Raw genomic sequence first — 19,668 nt, forward strand, 5'->3', positions numbered from 1 at the left:
AATAACATTTAAATACAACCATTAAAAAGACAAAAAATAAAAACGTTGTTATAGTTGTTATACTGGAAGGCAGCGGCCAACAGAAAAGTCTTCCGTCTTGATTCAAAAGAACTGGGTGTTGCAGCAGGCCTGCGGTTTTCTGTAAGTTCGATCCACTTATGTGGTGCATGAAAACTGAATTCCATGCCTCTCCATGTTCAGTTTTTAAGGCGACACCTTGTCCGGGCACAGTGACTTACTTACCTGAGTCTCTGCAACCTCTTGACGAGATGCCTTTTCTGATCAGAGTTTAATCTAATCTGAAGTTTAGGCAGCTAAAACTATTTGGTTACGTTCAAGGAACATGTTTGGTCATATTTGAAACAAACCAGTGTAAACTTTTGGTAAGATATGATTTCAGGCGTTTTTGATGTCAAAGTCAGAAAGTTCATACCTCCGAACATCTTATCCCACTCCATAAGATTCCATTTTCATGTCTAAGGGAAGGCTGTTTGCATAAAAGACTTTGCATCAGGTGAATATAAGCAGTGTTTGAGCAAACGATCAGTGCCTCTTTAATTGCGTACATATGTCACTTATCACCACTATCCACACGAAGTTCTACACAGGCACAACAGAGATCAACAAGCAGGTGTTTACCCCCTCCGGCAGTTGCATTCAGTCGAGCTGAGATGGATGAATTGATAAGACATCGCAGTGTGTGAATACTGTAAACACACAAAGTGGTGCATTTATCATGGCTGAGAGCGTTCTGCGCTCTCTACTCCACTACTGATGCAGAGGAGCGTTGCTGTGGCTTCTCGGGTGTGTTAGAGTGGGTGTGTAAAGTTACAGGTTCCAGTTTTGTTAACAGAGGTGTGAAATCTTGACACTGCTCATTTGTACTCTTTGGATTGTGGACTGTCGTGCAGGGATATAAACAAGTCTCCATATAATGCATTATCATTTAATTTGATTTGATTTTTAATTTTAATATTTATTCGATTTGATTGAAGCTTTAGCCTGTTGTGAAGCAAAAGTGCTTCACAAATCAAACTTGCAGTTCAGGTTTACTCTCTATTAAGGCCAATGCAAGCTACTTCCACCCGTCGTCATTTTTTAACTGGCTGATTAATCTATTGATTAATGAATTATCAATTAGAAATTGTAAGATGGCTCTTTCAGGTTTATTTTTTGAATATCTCTCTCTACCTCTCACGGTTAATACCTTCTCTTTGCCTCTCGTCTCTTTTGGAGGGTTCAGACGAACCAGTGAAGGGAAACCGTATCGTCTGTGAACTTAATTAGCAACTATGGAGCCTACGTGAGCTAAGACACCTGGATATATATATATATATATATAAATCCAATGTAACACTGGATTGATAGAGCATGAAAAGCTGCAGATTCCCCGCAGTGTTGTTTCAAAAATGTTATTACCACTAGCAGCTGTTATGAACAGCTGACCTGCCACGAATTCACCTTCACAGACGATGAAGCAAAGCTCCTTCCTCTTTTGATGACATAAAATTCCACAGAAGTTGAGATATTACATTCATAAAAAACATTTTGGATATCTACAGTCAATATTATTGCCTGTCCTCATATTTTCCAAGATCTCCGATTACATTGTAAAAAACGGAAGCCCAACTGTTTGTTTTTTTCTGGAGCAGGATTTCCTGTGATCCCAGTGATATAATTCAGGATATGGACTGATTCACTGACTAAAAATAAAGTTCCATTAAATCGTTTGCCTGCAGCTGATCCATGCCAAAGGCCTTACTACACGTACAGTATTTGTCGCTATTCGATTAAACTTTTGAAGAACAAAACATTAAAACCTTTTTTTTATCTCTCGTTTTGTTAGCTTTCTTACATGACATCCAAATCAACACCCATCACTCTGAGACTGCACTTTCTCACAGGCTTCACTGTTACTCCTGGAAAACATAATTGAGGAATCGACTGGCTAGTTAAAGGCCTGGATTACTGCCCAGTACTCGGGGAAACAACATCGATCGAACTCTGTGCAATGGGGCAGTAAATTGCCATGGCCTCTATCACTATATATATATATATATATATATATATATATATATATTAAAAATTTGTATGAGGTACAACTGACTCTGGAGTATATCAATATTTTTCACTTGACAGTATACTGCACTACATGAAGTGTTTCTGTTTGTTTTAGGGTGAAATATTCTGTATAATTGTCAGAAAAATTTGTATTATAACTATCTAAAAAGAACATGTTGATCTTAAAGAGAACAGTCTGTACTTGTACCTTGTATACAGACGTGATCTTTGTATGTCTTGTTGTCTACTATGGAAGCGGAAGCCTCTCAGGGTATGCATGACTCTGCAATAAGACACAGGAAATTCATGACTGCCGTATGACTGTCTGTGTAGACAACTGTTGTTTGTATGACTTTATCTGTAAACAAGTACCACCCAGATGTACGTTGTAAAGGGGATGATGCAAATGTTTGAGCGGTGTGACCTTTCATTTTGGTAAATTTGTGCGGTTTTGTTATTTTGCAAATGAACTTCCTTGTGCCAAGGTCGGTGTTTAGTAGCGGCAGTGGGATATTTTATAGATCAGGTGATGTGGTGCAGCCTCGGTGGTCATTTAGATATGAAACGTGATGTGATGTCTGCCGGTGAATATGTCCCAATTAATGTGCATGAAGAAGAGTTTGTACTGATTCTCAGTGCGTACACATTTTTTGTTTCTGCGATCATTAAATCAGCTCAAACTCTTAATTTCTATTATCATGTGAACGCCACAATTAATTATGTCAGTTAACAACTAAGCAACAGTCTCAAGTTATGAAAAGATAAGATAATCCTTTATTGATCCCCATAGGGGGATTCAGATAGTATAGCAGCCCAAAGACAGAATGAATAGAATGAAATAGAATAAGACCAAATAAGATAAAATGAAACTATATAAGGCAAATAGACTAAGAATACACAAATGTACAGGAGTGATAGTGCAATCTCGAGTGTCAGCGATGTTGCAAGTAGCAACAAGTCAGAGTAAAGAGCAAATATACAATAATTTTTATTTGTGATTTGGTTTATTGTACTATAGTTGTTACCTAGCTGCTCATACATACCATTGTCTTTTATAATAAATATCGTACCAGGATCATTATCACCTAAAACATACATCTGAAAAGGGAACATTGAAGAGTCAGAGTACTGTATACTTGTGCCCTGGGACTGTGCACCTCCTAGAAATAAAACATTTTTTTCTCTGCATCAAAGCCAAACCAAACTCCCCACCCGGCCCATTAAGAAGCAGACTGCTGCTTCTTAACATGGAGCTGATGTCATCAGGCATTGTTGATGCCTGTACCAGCTCCACCTGCTGATAATGTCCCCTCCCCCCCCTGCTAACACACAAGTATTCATCTCGCTCCAGCCACTTACTCAGATTGTACCCTGGTGAGAATGCTTGTGTCCGTGGTCAGCAAAACTGCAAAACATGATTTGGTTACATGCATGTTTGTGCCACATTTCCCCTAATTTCCAAAAAATTCGGACCAATATAGTCCTAATTCTGCCACAGATCACTCTCATTTGTAAAGGAGAGAAAAAAAACATATGTCATGCCCTAATCGTGCTGTTTGTTTGCTTGCTTGCTTTTGCTGTTGGCAAGCCGTTGACTATTTACACATCCAGCAAACACGGTGCAACATGTGCGTCCATGTGGAGTCGTGTCTCTGGCCAAATATCCAGTCTCCTTGTTTCGTGATTTTATTTATTTGTATTTTTTCCAGTGACTTCTAGTGACCCCCTTCACATACACATTCGAGCAACATTTTCTTTTATATAAAACTTCTGGCTAAAAGATACAACTTAAAATTTTGACTGGGAAATGTCAAAGTAAAAGGAAGTTGTCTATTAGTGTGTTGATGTTTCAATAAGCACCACTGACTGTTTGACTCTTGCAATCAATTTTAATACTACAAAAAATGACATGCTATTTCATGTGCCTCTCAGAGTATATGTGCTACATCACTGCCGAATGCACTTGATCTTCTGCTTTAAATTGCGTGACGGTTATTCGTTATCCTCATCAAAGTGCATAATTTACTGTATGTCTCTATGTTTGTGACTCTTCCCGTTAGGGAAAGTAATATAGGCAATAGGTGGATCAGCAGTTTATGTCGGTCTGTCTGTCTGTCTGTCTGTCTGTCTGTCTGTCTCTAAAATTAAACACTCTGCACCAAACACTGCCATGACAAACAAGCAGTGTGTTCTACACACTCAAACACACTCATATTAAACCACACACTTCATACAGGTTCTCAACAAAGCAGAACAATAAGTGAAGTGATGATGACTTTGCAAACAGTGAGTGTGAGTGAGTGAGTGAATGAGTGATCGAGTGAGCGAGCATATAAACGATAAGACAATTGCTATATAGTAAGTCATGGAAACTCTTTGTGGAATTACACAGAAAATCAGACAGAGATTTTAGAGGTTTTTAATGGTTTTAAATTGCTTGTCACTACACCACTTTTCACTATGAAATTAGAATCCTCAAGATTTTTGTCCTGGATGATATAGTGACACTTGTGGTTACCATGGTAACAGCTAGTGCAATAAGTTTTTGCTGGTTCCCAAAGTGTTTGTCCCCTCTTTGAGCATCCCCATTTAATGTATTTCTTTTATCCATGTCCTTAACGTTATTTAAAGGTGGAGTCAGTGTTTCTAATCCAATCCTGTTCTCCCAGTTCTCGTTTCACAGTGTACGAGTGTTCCCTGTGAGTGCCTGGGTAATCTGGTCCATTTTATCACACTGAGAAATAAGATTAAATATGAAACCTGAACTGACACTGAAATTTGACAAGGACATCACTGGCACCATTTTGTAAAAGACTCAAATTCTCACAAAACCTTGAAATGGTCTCGACAGTTTGTGTGAGTGTGAGTGTGTGTGTGTGTGTCTGTGTGTGTGTGTGTGTGTGTGTGTGTGTGTGTGTGTGTGTTCTTCCGTCCGTCCGTCCAGACAGGCAGCAGGACACAAAAAGACATGACAATAGCTCGGTGGATTTACATACTTGCATGATTGCATGGATAAAATTCACTTATTGTTAGTTGCTTTGGACAAAAGCCTCAGCTAAATTAATGTAATGTAATGTGAAAAAAAGCAGTGATGAACATCTGGATGAAGTACTTCCAAAGTCTCATTTGTGAGCCACAGCAGGGAATTGATTGTAATGATTTATCTGCTCTGCACCTCGCTGCAGACAGACACATGCTCAACCCACCATGAAACCAGGAACAAGTACTCACCTTAGTGTCACCTTGCTGAGGGATGAATCAGTGGCAGGCTGCCATTCCCTGACGGCTCATCTTGTTGCAAAGTTTGGAGGCAAGAATTTTGTTGCTTGGAGATTGTTTGCTCAAGTTTCTCGACTCTTAGAAATCTATACATCACATTGTCCAACCGGTGCAATTTTCGGAGAAGTGTAACTGTGTCTTGTACAGACAAGGGAGTTGTTTAAATAGTTTTTTTGCGAGCCCTGTAGCTCCGTCGGACCTGATTAGCTTGACACACCGCTTTTCCAGCACAATGGAGTTGTGCAGAATTCTTGAATTTAAAACCACCGTCGCTTCAACTCTGCATCCATCTCAGTCTTTCAGTCAATAAATAAACCATTGAGCCGAAGTGGAGGGCTCAATCTATAAAACCTGAGAGCACAACTCTTAATCTTCAAAGCCCACAGTGCCTGGAGGCCATACATCCTTAGCGGGGCATTTGTCTTACTTTTGGAGACGAGCAGACGAAAGGTAGACTTTGAGAGGAATTTGAGTTTGGCCCATGAAGTTTCTAACCCGTTGTGGTCATGCATCCTAGCTAATCCACTGCACGTGTAAACTTTTGTCAAATCAGCTCATGTAAAAAAAGCAAATGTTTTCATGATAGAGGCAAGAGAGATGGCTGATTAAATATGAAACTTGACAAAAGATTCAAACGAAGCTACAATATCTGATGCAACCTGTATGGATGAGGTGAGGCCAAGGTAACACCACTGTAAAACCTTTGTCTTATGAATTGCTAGTGTGTTATATCTGCTATGTGCTTTGCTAAGAAATCATTTGCTGTAGAGCTGAATTCATTCAGACATTTATGTTCCTCTCAGGGTGAACTGCAATAACTTTAGTGAGCCCTTTATTTCCCCTCCTGTCCTATTGTCAGGTCAACATTTTTCACTATCCAATACTTTGGTGTATGACAAAATACATCAACCTCAGGCCTTTCTTACACAGCCGACGATCTGCATTAATGAGATCGTTGGTTTTTCGTCTGCCATTTTAAATGAGCAATTCCCCCTCAGTTATTAAACTCAAAACCAAACACCTTTGCACTGGTCTGAATGAAACAATACAGGTTAACTGGTCATTCAGGTCACACTTTGACAGGAGCGAGAATATTATGGCACCAAAGCAAGTACAAAGAAAACAAGTTAAATGCGATAAAAGGTTTATAATGTTTTTAACAGTTACGTTGATAGATCTTTAAGTTCTAGTCCATCATCCTAAATCAATTTCCTACGAATATTTTGTGTCTAATAAATACAGATTACAGATTATGTTATTCGCACTCTGTGTGGACTGCTCAGTTTGACGGATTCTTTCTCCTCGTGTTTATTCACATATTGACTTTGATATTGATGAGTGAAAGCCAGAGATGACAGCGCTGATCAACTTCACAGTAACTCCCCAGCTTGCCTCTCAAATCATAGGGAACAAACCTTTAATCTACCGCCTTTAATTACAAATCAATCTCACTTGGAGAAAATGAATGGATTTTCTTTTTAATGCCTGAAATGTTGAACCTCCAGAAAATTCCAGGATCCCTCCCAAAATGTAATCATTTGTTACCATATCTTAAGATCTGTGATAAAAAATGTTCATGCAAATCCATCCATAACCTTTTGAGTAATCCTGCTAACACACAAGCCGACAAACCAAACCAATCACATATCCCCCTTTGGCACAGGTAATTACTTTCTCAGCCAATGAAAATGTCCTTTTGCACCGAGAAATGTGTAAATGATGAGAGGGTGATTGTGGAGGAAACTGCAAGAGGCAGAAAGAAACACGCTGCGAGGTGGCAGCAACAGTTGAGTTTAAATTAAAACAAAAAAGATGACTTTCACAGCAGTCTGCTTTCCAAGGACGAAAGACAATAACTACGATCTAATACAAATGTTTAATGCATGCGCGCGCACACACACACACACACACACACACACACACACACACACACACACACACACACACACACACACACACACAGACAGAGTTCAGCAACATATTTCTGTGTCTTCAGGCGGGATTCAGTGAATCCTCAAGAAGCCAATCAACACTGCTGTTGGTTTCTACATGTTCCCTTGACAAGGCTTTTTTAATACAGCAGATGTGCTGCCACACAAACACACACACACACACACACACACACACACAGCCACATCTACACGCATGTACACACAAAGTGTGCATTTGTGTCAACATGAGAGAAGAGCCTGCCCTGTACAGTAGGTCATCATTCATCACAGTAATGTAATAAACCCGCACCGACAAACCACAGCCACTGACTTCTCTACCACCACCACAGACACACACCTCTCTCTCTAGCCTTCGTTTGTTATTGTACAAACAGAAACAGAAAATGAATGTAGCTCTTTCCTTTAATGTTCAGGAAATATACAGGAGGACATTTTCAAATATTTGCATTGTTTTAATCTAACACGAGATAGAACATCTTTTTTTTTTATATTTAATTCATCAGGAAGACCCCTCCAATTGGCCATTTTGCCAGCTGCTTTCTAGAAAAGGGCCGCCGTGCCTCTGAATGAAAATCTATCATAAAACAGCATATTAAAATTTACTACAGCAGCGTGGATGGATCATTTAAGAACATTTTAATCACTGGCAGGTTAGTTGATGTAAATGTAATAATTTGCTCATGACATATTATGTATGGAAATAATGTTTCTAATCACTTTTTCTAATTACTAATTGTGGTACCAGCACACGAGGCTTGGAATCAAATGCACAAGTCAGAAAATGCATAAAAGTCACAATGTAATTTAATGGCAAAAAAAGGTCAGTACACCGGAATTCTGTTCAGCGGCTCTAAAGCCTGAACACAGTTACACCACTCACACCAAATCCACCACAATGATTATGCATAGTAAAAAAACAAAAACCTTCAAAGGTCCCTATCAGTCATGTTACAAGCTTTATTGACAGCAGATAAAGTCGGGTGCACTGACCACAGCAGAGCTGCATACATACATTTAAAATGACCAATGATGAGACATTAAATGTTAAATGGACCCTTTGAATATCTTTAAACACTCATTATAAACTTAGAAATGGAATTTGTTTTTTTTGGGTTTTTTTTTTACAATTTTTCCCCTTCTTTTGCCATCACTCAGTCTTTTCCTGACACATTGATGATGACCAGGCACATCTACAGTAAGAGTAGAAGAGGTGCAGTCTGGGGATACCTGAATTCCTTCAGGGCTGAGAAAAGTGAATAATGGCAGGAGGAGGCGTCACAGCCTCCTGTGCTGCGGCTGAATAATTCAAGCGACATCTTCATCTCAGGCAAGAACACATGAGCCAATACCCCGCTGATGTGAAGCTTTGTATGCTGTGCATGTTCAGCCAGTGCAGCCAATTGGTAATCTGGTTATTCTCGCTATTTTTTTTCCTTCTTCCACCCATTATGTGCACAGAGAAACAATCAAACACCAACAGACATTAAAGGACAAATGGCTGAACTCTGAGCCTCTGCTCGGAGAGATAATAGGTCATTCTTTGTCTCTAAATGATTCACTGCTCTCCTCCCAACCACTATGTCACAGTGTCAGAATAAGTTTGCAAATGCATTAGGCGATTATGAAAATAATCCACCAGTGTACCAACAAAACCGATGATTGATTACCAGATAATAACAAAACAATAAGTTAATAAATATGCATTGGACAAACAATTGTTCATGCACATGTCTTTGTTCATGGCTGCCACTTTATACGAATCTCCATCCACTCCATTCAACATCATCTTCAGAATTTGCTTCAGATTTGAATATATTGCCCACATTTTCAACCGTTTCTCCTTTAGTGCAACATGAGTGAAGAACCTCTCAGCCTGTCATGTTGGATAAGTTGTTTCTTACCGTGCTCAGTATTAGTGTTGCTTGGTATAATTCAACCTCATTGGAGAGATTTCTCATTTAATATCATTTGGCGGAAGATTCCTACTGTGCTTTGCATCATTTGAAATGCCTCGGTACGTTTTAATTCTGGCCACAACCCAACCAGTGATTTCAAAGGGTTTTTTAGTCCACCTTTTATCAAGAGTAAAATGTCTGTTTCATTGAGGGGGGAGTGGTCTGAAGTGTTTTGAAGATTCAGCCCACAGACCGTAGTGCAGCATGTCTTAGAAAGACTTTAGACAGTAACAGGTAGCATGCAGTCAGAAAGTTTCCATAGAAACTAAAAATGAATTCTTGGTCTGCAGCCAGAGCACTTCACCAGCCCCGGTGCTATTTCTTCCACTACCTTTCTATACTTTGATGCCAGCTAACCAAATAATTACACTATCTCCCAACATGCTAGAGCTGACAGAACTCACACCTTTTGTGCCCTTTTTACCTCAACAGTCAGATTCTTGTTTTACACATCCGTCCCTCCAGTGGAGGATCAAGCGATGAGAAGGCCAGGACATGTAGAGTCTTGCTTTGCCAGACCCGTTGTGCACTGTGCCAGAAAAGAAGAAAGGTCATTTATGTAAAGCTATTTGTAAAATCATAACCAATCACAATCACCAAGGCCTTAACTCAAGGCCTTTTATTCCTTGGCTTCCCTAATCCTGACATTGATTCGGGCAATATTTATATTTTCTGCAGTATAACACCATAGCAACTCAATTTTCCTTGCACAATCACTCTTGTTTTACTATACACCATTAAATTGCATTAACTAGCCAGTCATGCCAGGCTCGTTTGTATTCATACAGTACATCCCTTTAATGTGTCTTTGCAGTGAGTCGATCACGATAACTACGAGAGGGGAGAGAATAACAGATGGGTGGGGACAATTATGAATCGAATTGAGAGGCAAAGTGGGAAAACTATGCAAGGGGAAGGAGAAGGGACGAGAAATAGCGAGGAAGTGTGGGAACAAGTGACAAGGAACATCACCCGTCGTAATATGATATGCATCATAGCTTAACTGGCAGCAGACGCAATCATTACACCATGATTATTTTTACTATTGTCAACTGTAACTCATTATACTATACAAGACTTTTAGCCACATAGCTGGAAGAGGACGATTCTATTGTTCTTGTGTCAACCCAGACCATTTGATGAACTTCAGTAATCCATGACATGAGTTGTTTAGAAAAGATATTTTCTTGCAGAGTTTCTGGGCACAGGAGAGGCAGTGGAACCAAATAAGTATAAATCATTTCTCAAGAATGATTATGTTGATCTGTTTGGGTTCGTGAGGGTTCATTGCAGCATGCATGTAAAATGAGGAATGCAGTGTCCACTGCACAGCAAATTAAAAATTTATAGTTGATATCATGATTATTATGCTGAATCAGTCTTCAAATTCCAAACCCATTCTTTTTTTAATAAAAGTACTTGTTGTATTGTTGAATCCCCATAATTTGCAATACTAATACCACTGCATATCATGTGCTCCTTGACTTCTGTGATTCTCAGTTTCTCCAGTATTATATATTTAGTTATTATCATCCCCAAAACTGCCACCAGCTCCATTCCCCAGATGTCTACTCTGCGAACCTCATGAATTTAAGAGGATGTACTTATGTAAATTCCCCTTTATTTCTGTCTCTCAGACTAGTTTGCCACCCGGCACTTTCACTTACAGTTGGATAATAGAAAGACTGAGATCTGCTGTAAATCTTAATATCACCCACACATCGCCTGAGTCAACAAATAGATCGCTGCAGTTACTATAGAAACATAAATAGTTTCTGCTTTTTCGCAATGCAGGGGCAATTTGAGATTAGAAAAGAAACATTATATAAAGTATTCAGCACACTATTTGAGGGAGGTGCTGGCGAAATGTTTAATTTGTTCCATTTTTCTAATCCAGTTAAACCATAATTGGATGTATGCTTGCATCTACAGGATCTCTGTTTATTTTCATTTGGTTTATCTTATGAATATATACCAAACACCCATGGTCGGAACAAAATTATCGGATTGTTGTAATAGGAAGAGAACATTTGAATTTGCACACCACTGTGTCGGTGTAATGGTCTTGCCTGATGGTGTTTAAAAGCAGTTTTAGAATTTTTATTTGCAAAGCGTTGTTGCAGTTTACCTTTGTATCTTGATCCAAGTGCTATACAGGCTTTTAGATGGGACAGGTTTTTTTTTATTGCCAAGTTAAAATATTGATTTTATAGCCAGAAGTGGATCCTGTTTAAAAAAGTATAAGTCAACGCCCGCTGAAGGTCTTGTTTTTGCTGAACTCCTGCGGTGGTTTAGCTTCTCTCACAGGTGTACAGGTGTACTCCGGACATCACTGTTGGTTACACGACCAACAAAGCACTTACCACTCCTCTTCTCACCAGAGAGTGCAGCAAACCAAATGTTCGCTAACACATTCGCTATTACATCATTATACAGTAGATGTCATCATAATATTTGTCTTGTTCCACTGACCTCAAGTGGCCGAAAAAAATGAGTAATGAAACTCAAAGCATGAACTTATTCTTCAATTCCCTGGAGTGACGAGCACTTTTGTTTTGTGAAAGACCTCTGAGGCTTATTTCCCTCGCAGCTCTATTAGGATTCACATACGCAGCCGGTGTGTTTTGCTCTTTGGCAGCTACGTTACGCTTTTTAATGGCATTAAATGGGGAAGCTACATCAGCAGCCTTTCACAACACTAGCCCGTAATGGTCAATTACTGTGTCGGCCTGGCGTCTCATATCTCTGCGTATTGTTTAGCGTCGTGCACCGCAGATGCTGAACACATGCTGAATGTGGAGCCCCATTTGCTCCTGGACCCGTTCAGTAGCAGGGAGGTTAGAGATGCTTTACTTTGCACTAAATCCTCTGAGAAACAGAATTTTTTTTTTCATTAAAGCTGCACTGATGGCACGCCTCAGTCACAGTGGTGGTGTTTATCATGTTATTTTTTTATGAAGGGAGATGTTAGGTTGTCACCATAGCAACATTGTAGTTTGCTCAAGCAAGCGGCCCATTCTGGGGAAACAAAAAACCCACTTAGACCAAATTTTACCTTCTAGCGGGACTGAAAAAAGATTTATTGCAGTAATACTAAGGTCATCAAATGTTAGCCTGTGTTGTAATTGATAGTTGAGTTCCTGCATTATCCCCTCAAGAGTGTTTCCCTCACAGATGGCCAGATCCTAATGAACCAAACTGACGAGCCAGATGCCTCCGTGCTGCACTACACAAGGTGCTCTGGGGTTATGTGGAAGGAACCTTGCATCGGTTTAATTGGTGGTATGGAGAGGAATTTTATTCAATGGCAGATTGTGACACATACAGTAAGCGCAAGGGATAGAAATTATTGTAATGGAGGTCGTTTGGATATTTGGAGAAATCGAACTCTTCTGTTGGATGAGCCCTTTGAGATATGTAATCTTGTTTTTGGAAGGGTCCTGAGAAGATTTTACACACGTCACAAACTGTTCGACACCAGAGGTGGTAAAAAAAAACACACACACACAGAAGATAGGACTTCTTAAAGTTGAACATGTTATCTATAGTTTATAAGATATGGTCTATAGAAATATTTATAGTTTTTACATTCAGCCATTTTATCAGGCTCATGATTACGGCTTTATTTAACTTAACGGCCTCATACTTGTGTATGGGCTGAGGATGGACACAACGTAAACCCTTTGCGACGCCTCTTACGGTGTCGTGTACAATCAAATGTCCTGGGCGTTTTGTCTGTGAGTGTTTTGGCTGGCGCTCGGCGTGCCCCTTGGCTCGTCTCGTTCCCTCTGTCAGTCTGTCTTTGTCTGTCTGCCCTCCATCTGCCTGCCTGCCTGCGTGTTCGCCTGCAATCTATTTCTACATCCACTCCTGAGCGAGAACCAGCCAAGATACGGAGAACACAACAACGATCCAGACGGTTATTGGGAACATTCATCATTGCACTTTAATATTTGTCGCAAGAATTGCAAGCTTAATCAGAATTTAATGTCATCAGCCATTGATAGGTACTAATTGCGGTTTTGGCAACGGTGATTTGCTCAAGCTTTTTAAACTTTTCAAAATTCTCATTAGAATATGTCGTCGTCGTCCCCCCCAATGAGTAACAGTGCACAAGCAGGCATCCATTTTATTTCTTTCATTTGTTCCTCAGGGAGTGTGATGTCCAGTAGAGGGCGGCACAGACGACTAAGAGCTTCTGAGTGAACAAACGGCGGCCTGAATCTCTTCTTCTCTTTTTCCAGGGCCAAAGTGTTTCGGGGAAAGAAGGTCCTTGGAGACTATGACATCAAAGTGGAGCAGGTATATGATTGATTTTCTGGACCTATAATGTTGTAGAATCATTTATAAAAGGTGGAGAGGGGATCAAGTACAGAGATGAAAGTGGACTGACTCAATATTTCACGTTTGATATGGAAATTCATACAATTTTACTGACAAGAAGAGACACTGCTGCCGGAACACATTTTCAGTACAAAAGGGGGAAAAACTGTTCACATCCGATGTCCGAAGTATAGTGGAATTGCACCACGTGTCTGCTAAGCTATCATAAAATATAAATAGGAAAAATGGATACATCAGGAATTTGTGTTACAGAGGTTTATAACCCGTCAACCCCATTAAAAAGTAATTTCATTAAAATTCTACATTTGCCATCCAAAGGAAGAATTATTTTTATCATGATTAATTTGTAATCTATCATCATTTTATTTCAGACACATACAGTAGGTCCATATAAGCAAAGGAAAAAAAAAAACACACAATACATTAAACCTACACAGCACAAATTACTTTTGTGTTGTGTAGGTTTAATTGTATTTTTGCATAACAACCTTTTTAACACCAGCATTTCTCAGCAAAATATCAGAACCTTGGTAAATATCATAGTGCGGTTACTGTACCAACGTAAGTTATTTAACAGTATGTGATATTATTGTTTCGTACTGTGTGAACCTCTGAACCCAGCCAACACTTGGTTACAGAATTTGAAATGACTAGTCTCAGGGATTTCACACCAAACAGTTTCACACCTAATAGATGCTGACAGTTAAATTATAACCACGAGTCTCACCACAGAAACAAAAATAGACGCCAGAGGATACAGGAGTCGGCAGCTATGAGTCACAGAGAAACCCTCAGCATATCTGCAACCACACCAAAGACCAGCATGCTTTTATTTTATACCTGAATAACTATATGCTATATGTATACAATGACGTGGAATTGTTTGTTTCCCAGCAAATACAATAAAGATTATCAAGAGTAAACTAAATTAATAAAAGCTGCAAGTGTGCATACAGCAAAGTATTTTACCTTATCTCCTTTTCTGCTTCTGCAGAGGAGATTTGTTTGAGAAAAAAGACATTCAGTGCTTATTGCTCCCAGTACAAGTGACCCAAATGAAAGAAAATGATATGGTATGAAAGTAATTGTAATTAGGAAATAGAGTTCACACATTACATTTCTTTTCTTTCACAATAACCCGGAACACTGATGATAATCTGCTTTTCGGCTTCTTGTATATGAGTTGTTACAGTGGTTTATTTAAAGCGCTAGGGGCCATTTGCTACATAGACGTGTAGGATTATGCAACATTAACTGTTAAATGGGTTTGGAATGGAGTATTACTTCAGTGGCTACATCAAGACCTATCGTGCGTAACTGATAAAACTGTTCTGTTTCCTTTTTCCATCCTCGCAGGCCGAGTTCTCTGAGGTCAACCTCATCTCACACTCAAATGGAACCTGTAACGTGGACATGCAGGTCGTCAGGAGTGGCACCAAAGTGGTCAGGTCAGCACTACACATGCATGACACATGTACACGCAATTGAGTTTTGTTAGTGACGAGCACAAACTGTCAACTCCTACTTTCAATCCCAATTGAGACCAACTGAGCACCTGAACAGGGACACTTTATTGTAGCGCACCGCTAATTCCATTTCCGGTTTCCGTCAGCGCTCAAAATTCAACCTGGACCGTTTGGTGCAACCGTGTTCAACATGACGTATCAAACCTGGCGACTTACAGGGAGGTCGGGTCCAACTCATGTAACTAACTTTAACTCATTCAAAGTTGATGAAAAAAACATTGGTTCTTTGTTGCAGGTGATTATACATATATGAACATGTAGTTATGGACAATATATTCAGTTTTTGTGAATAAGTTCCTCTAAATATTACACACTGTAGTTTTCACCTAAGATCCACAAAAAATACATAACCTACTGTACATTCTCAAAATACAGCCAAAAATGATTAAATTAATCCCATAAATTAAGATGGATCTAGTCCCCTCACCCTAAATTTAAAGAAGAAAGAGTGACCAAAAAAAGTCTTAGCTTTTGGAGATAATTTTTAAATGGACTTGCACCTATTGACATAAAGCATTTTTACTATCAAATTTACATAACATTTACATTTAATATTTAAAGCCTGGTGTAAGGCTCTTTATCAAGCATGTTTGACTCTCAGGCTAAAAATTATCTAATCTACAATCCCAAAATGCAAATAATAACGCCAATTCTGGACATTAGCTTCTGACCCCGAACCAACCCCAGAAATAACCCTGGGTCCTCACAAACTTGGGAGGTTAATTTTTTAAAACCTCTGATTGGTGGAAAGAGGTTGCAGGCAGATGGGCACAACCATTTCAGACATATTGGCACAGTAGATCGGCATTCAAACATGTGAATGCACTGTAAAGCAGACAATCACATAGACACTCTCACACACTGCAAACCACACAGGCACCAGTGTCACCAGCGAACAAAACCAGCAGGAAATGAAGCGTCTGTCTGAATATCAGCATCGTCTGCCTGTAATTATGCTTTATGAGGGGCTGGTCCCCACATGCTCGCAAACAAACACACTGACTCAACGGTGTCCAGTGTCCTGACTTAATGTGGTGTCAGGGAAAGCTTGACACATAGAGACTGACAGAAAGATTCAAGTCAAAGTAGTGATTTTGAGTCTATGTATTGCTAAATTAGCCTCAAATCCCAAAGTAATCTTTTCTAAAATCGGACCATGTCTCTACACAATCTGTATCACTACTGTATGAACATTTGGAAATATTTACAGTGTAAAGTATGTGGTTATTATAGAGGTAATGAAGCAGTTGGAGCCCGATCTGTCAGAGGATTTGGTATCAAAGGTGGGGAGGAGGCTTCAAACCATCAAGATAGTGGTCGAACTATCAATATTATAATATTTAATCTATGTAGAATTGAAATGTGCAAAACGTGATGTGTGGGATAGGCCTCTTCAACATGAGCATACAGCAGGTCCAGGATCTGTACTGTTGTTTATTTCCTAATATTATGTATTTTTCTACAGTGTCAGTAAATTGTGTGAAAAGTCAGAAACCAAAACCAACATTGTGTTACTCTGTCTCACTTTCTATCTTTCAGCCCAAAAGCTGTTAGTTCCTACTGAAAATGGGAATTTTTAAATACTGGTCACAAATAACATTTTAAGGGCTCTTTAATTTCCTTAAACAGCTGAGCACTGTAGTTGTTGTAGTTTCTATTATTTAAAAGAGTTTGCAGTATAATGGACTATTTTAAACTGAGGATTAATGTACATATTGTTGATCTACTGAGTACTTACTGTAGCAGGATCATGTATGAGGCACTTATACCAAACAAACAGTGCTCAAGTACATCATACAGTAAATCATAAAAGTATAAAGTGTAGCTCATTCAGCTGTTTTTCATAGTCAGTGAACAACAATAGAAGTCTATGACATTAAAAAAATCCGTATTCAGAAGGAAAATTATGAAGAGGATTCAGCCTTCACAAAGTTCTGTTCTGTTGTTAAAGTTCAAGTCTGCTACTCAGAACTTTATTCTTGACAGAATTGTTTTGTATTTGGTGCAGGGTGTCCAGTTGAGCGTAGAGTCAAGGCCATGTTGATCTTTACTTCCTACGTTCAGTAATGAAGAGATTACAGTCACATTAATTGCTGTGTCCTCCGCACTGGAGTCTTTCCTAGTTCCCTGGAGTGTCTGATTAGTATTCTCTGTGCATAAAGAGCCGGTGGTGGTCACACTGTGCCAGAGTTCTCTCATTCTGTCTCTTTTCTTTCAATGATCTCTACATCTCTTTTACTCTGTATGTCTGTCTTCGCAGTCCCTCTCTCACACACATATTCTGACCAAAGATAGAGTAACAGGAGCTATCAGCTTTCAACATCAACCTTTCTCTGAGCTGAACTGAGACCCACAAATGTATTAATTCAACAGATCTGGAAAACGTCAAACGATGAGCTGTTATTATTTAACGGCCAGTAAACAGGCAATAATGCAAAATTTGGTCTTGGACAGAATTTTTCGGTGTCAACACAGACAAAGACACAAACGGTGCAGGCGCCCTGACCAATCACAGTGAGTCACTAGTGGAGTTGTGTTGTGTTCACTGGAACATGAGATACCACTACCAGTTATCAGATGCCAGGTTGTTGTGGTTGTTGATACAAATTTGACCCCTGCACCACTACAGCATTATTTTGTATTTTAATGCAATTTGTGCTGAGTGAATTATCACCACAGCCCCCCACACACGTATCTGCCTGTTGTCTTACTAAGTAATGCGTTAAAATGCGAAGGGTGATAAATCACTTTGCTCAAGATTTTTGAGTCAGTTTTATTATCGATCTCAGATCACAGAGAAACACAACGTTCAATTCAATGTCTGACATCGACAACGACAAGTTTTCACTGCTATTGAGGATTGTTTCTTTATTTCTATGTTTTCGATAACTCCATGTGAAAACAGGAGGTGAAATAGTGACGAGCCGGCAAAGTGTTTATTGTGTTGTGTTTATTAAATCTATTTTATAAATGAAACTTTCCATTTCATAGATTTGCCGCAGAATCACTGTGTCATCTTAATTATACATAATGAGAAAGCAAATGTAGCATTAATTACCCACTTTGGGCTTCATTTACAATCCAATACATGTGGGTAGCATCCAAGAAAAAATAAATTCCTCTCTCGCGTGGTTCAGCAGTCCAAAACAAAGAGCTTATTAAGAATCCTTCACAGATAATAATCTATTCATAGAAGTGAGACATGGCCACTCCATTGTCTTGTTTTCACCGGTCCAATTTTAGTTATTTATGTGTCCGTGGGGAGACTTATGTAACAATTCTCTCGCTGCTACAGCATCCACAGTGAAAGAGGAAAATACACTTTCACCTACGGCCAAAATGTTTTTTTGATATGCACCATGAGCATACCATGACACCACCGTGTTGAATCCATCCCTTCACTTTTATCTGCACAAGAAAGCAGGCCACTGACATCTGACATCCAAAAATGTCAGTTTTTAACCAAAAAAATATTACTCTGACAATTTTCATTATTATTTCAAATCTCTCACACCAGGTCCTTCAGGCCCGACTTTGTCCTTGTGCGTCAGCACGCCTTCAGCATGGCCCAGAACGAGGACTTCAGGAACTTGATCATCGGCCTGCAGTACGCAGGCGTCCCCGCGGTCAACAGTCTGGACTCCATCTACAACCTCTGCGACAAACCTTGGGCCGTAAGCATTTCCACCAAGACTCATTTACAACGGAAAAACAACCCACACAGTGTTTTATTGACTGTGGACTGTGGAGAGATGTTTTTAATGGAGCTTGTGGATGTTAATCTCTGTTTTAATCAAGATCATTTTGAACCTTTATTTTATTATTTTCATGTTAACCAAAAACACAATAACAGTGTTTTTTTTACAGTGTTTTTACTATATGAATAATATGCATATAGCTATTGAGCAGTGTACACCTGTTATGAGAAATATCACACTCATTCTGTCACCATGTTCACCTTTCTGTTTCTCTCTCTCTCTCTCTCTCTCTCTCTCTCTCTTTCTCTCTCGCTATTCTTCTTTCGTCCAGTTTTCCCAGCTGATCAATAATCAGAAGAGGCTGGGTTCAGATAAGTTCCCTCTCATCGATCAGACCTTCTACCCCAACTACAAAGACATGGTAAGAATATTTTCCACGAATTGTATGTCGTCAGTAACCCTGCAGCAACCTCACATCTCCAACACGCCACTGATGTGACGTGATTTTGAGATTTATATTATTATATATTTAGTAGTTGAACTATTTGTTTCTGGGCAGTGATTTTTTTTTTTAAGCAGGACAAAATGTTGCCTGCAAGTTACACTTCAGGGTTTCACGGGTAAAGATGAAAATTCATATTGCATTTTGAATTATTTTCATGTTTTAAGTTGTCAAAGGTCCTAAAGTAAGTTTTAGTTTTACCAAAGAGATGTTACAAAATAAGACTAATATGAAATGAGTTAAAATTAAAACTGTACTGTATATTACTGACATGAGAACAGCTGCTTAATTTCCTTTTCTTCAGTTTGTGTATGTTTTTATTAGTATAAATGAGATTTGGTCAAGATGTGG

General features: G+C 39.2%; 1 protein-coding gene across 1 annotated transcript in view; it reads left to right on the forward strand.

The window, feature by feature from the left end:
- The window catches only part of syn2b (synapsin IIb), a 70,369-nt gene that overhangs the window by 26,947 nt on the left and 23,754 nt on the right, over positions 1-19,668 (forward strand). Inside the window, exons 3-6 of the mRNA XM_035631679.2 lie at positions 13,492-13,549; positions 14,948-15,039; positions 18,635-18,791; positions 19,147-19,236. Of these exons, the coding sequence (XP_035487572.2) occupies positions 13,492-13,549; positions 14,948-15,039; positions 18,635-18,791; positions 19,147-19,236 (397 nt within the window). The remainder of the gene's footprint in view (positions 1-13,491; positions 13,550-14,947; positions 15,040-18,634; positions 18,792-19,146; positions 19,237-19,668) is intronic.

The sequence above is a fragment of the Scophthalmus maximus genome, chromosome 6, assembly GCF_022379125.1.
Source record: "Scophthalmus maximus strain ysfricsl-2021 chromosome 6, ASM2237912v1, whole genome shotgun sequence".
NCBI lineage: Eukaryota > Metazoa > Chordata > Actinopteri > Pleuronectiformes > Scophthalmidae > Scophthalmus > Scophthalmus maximus.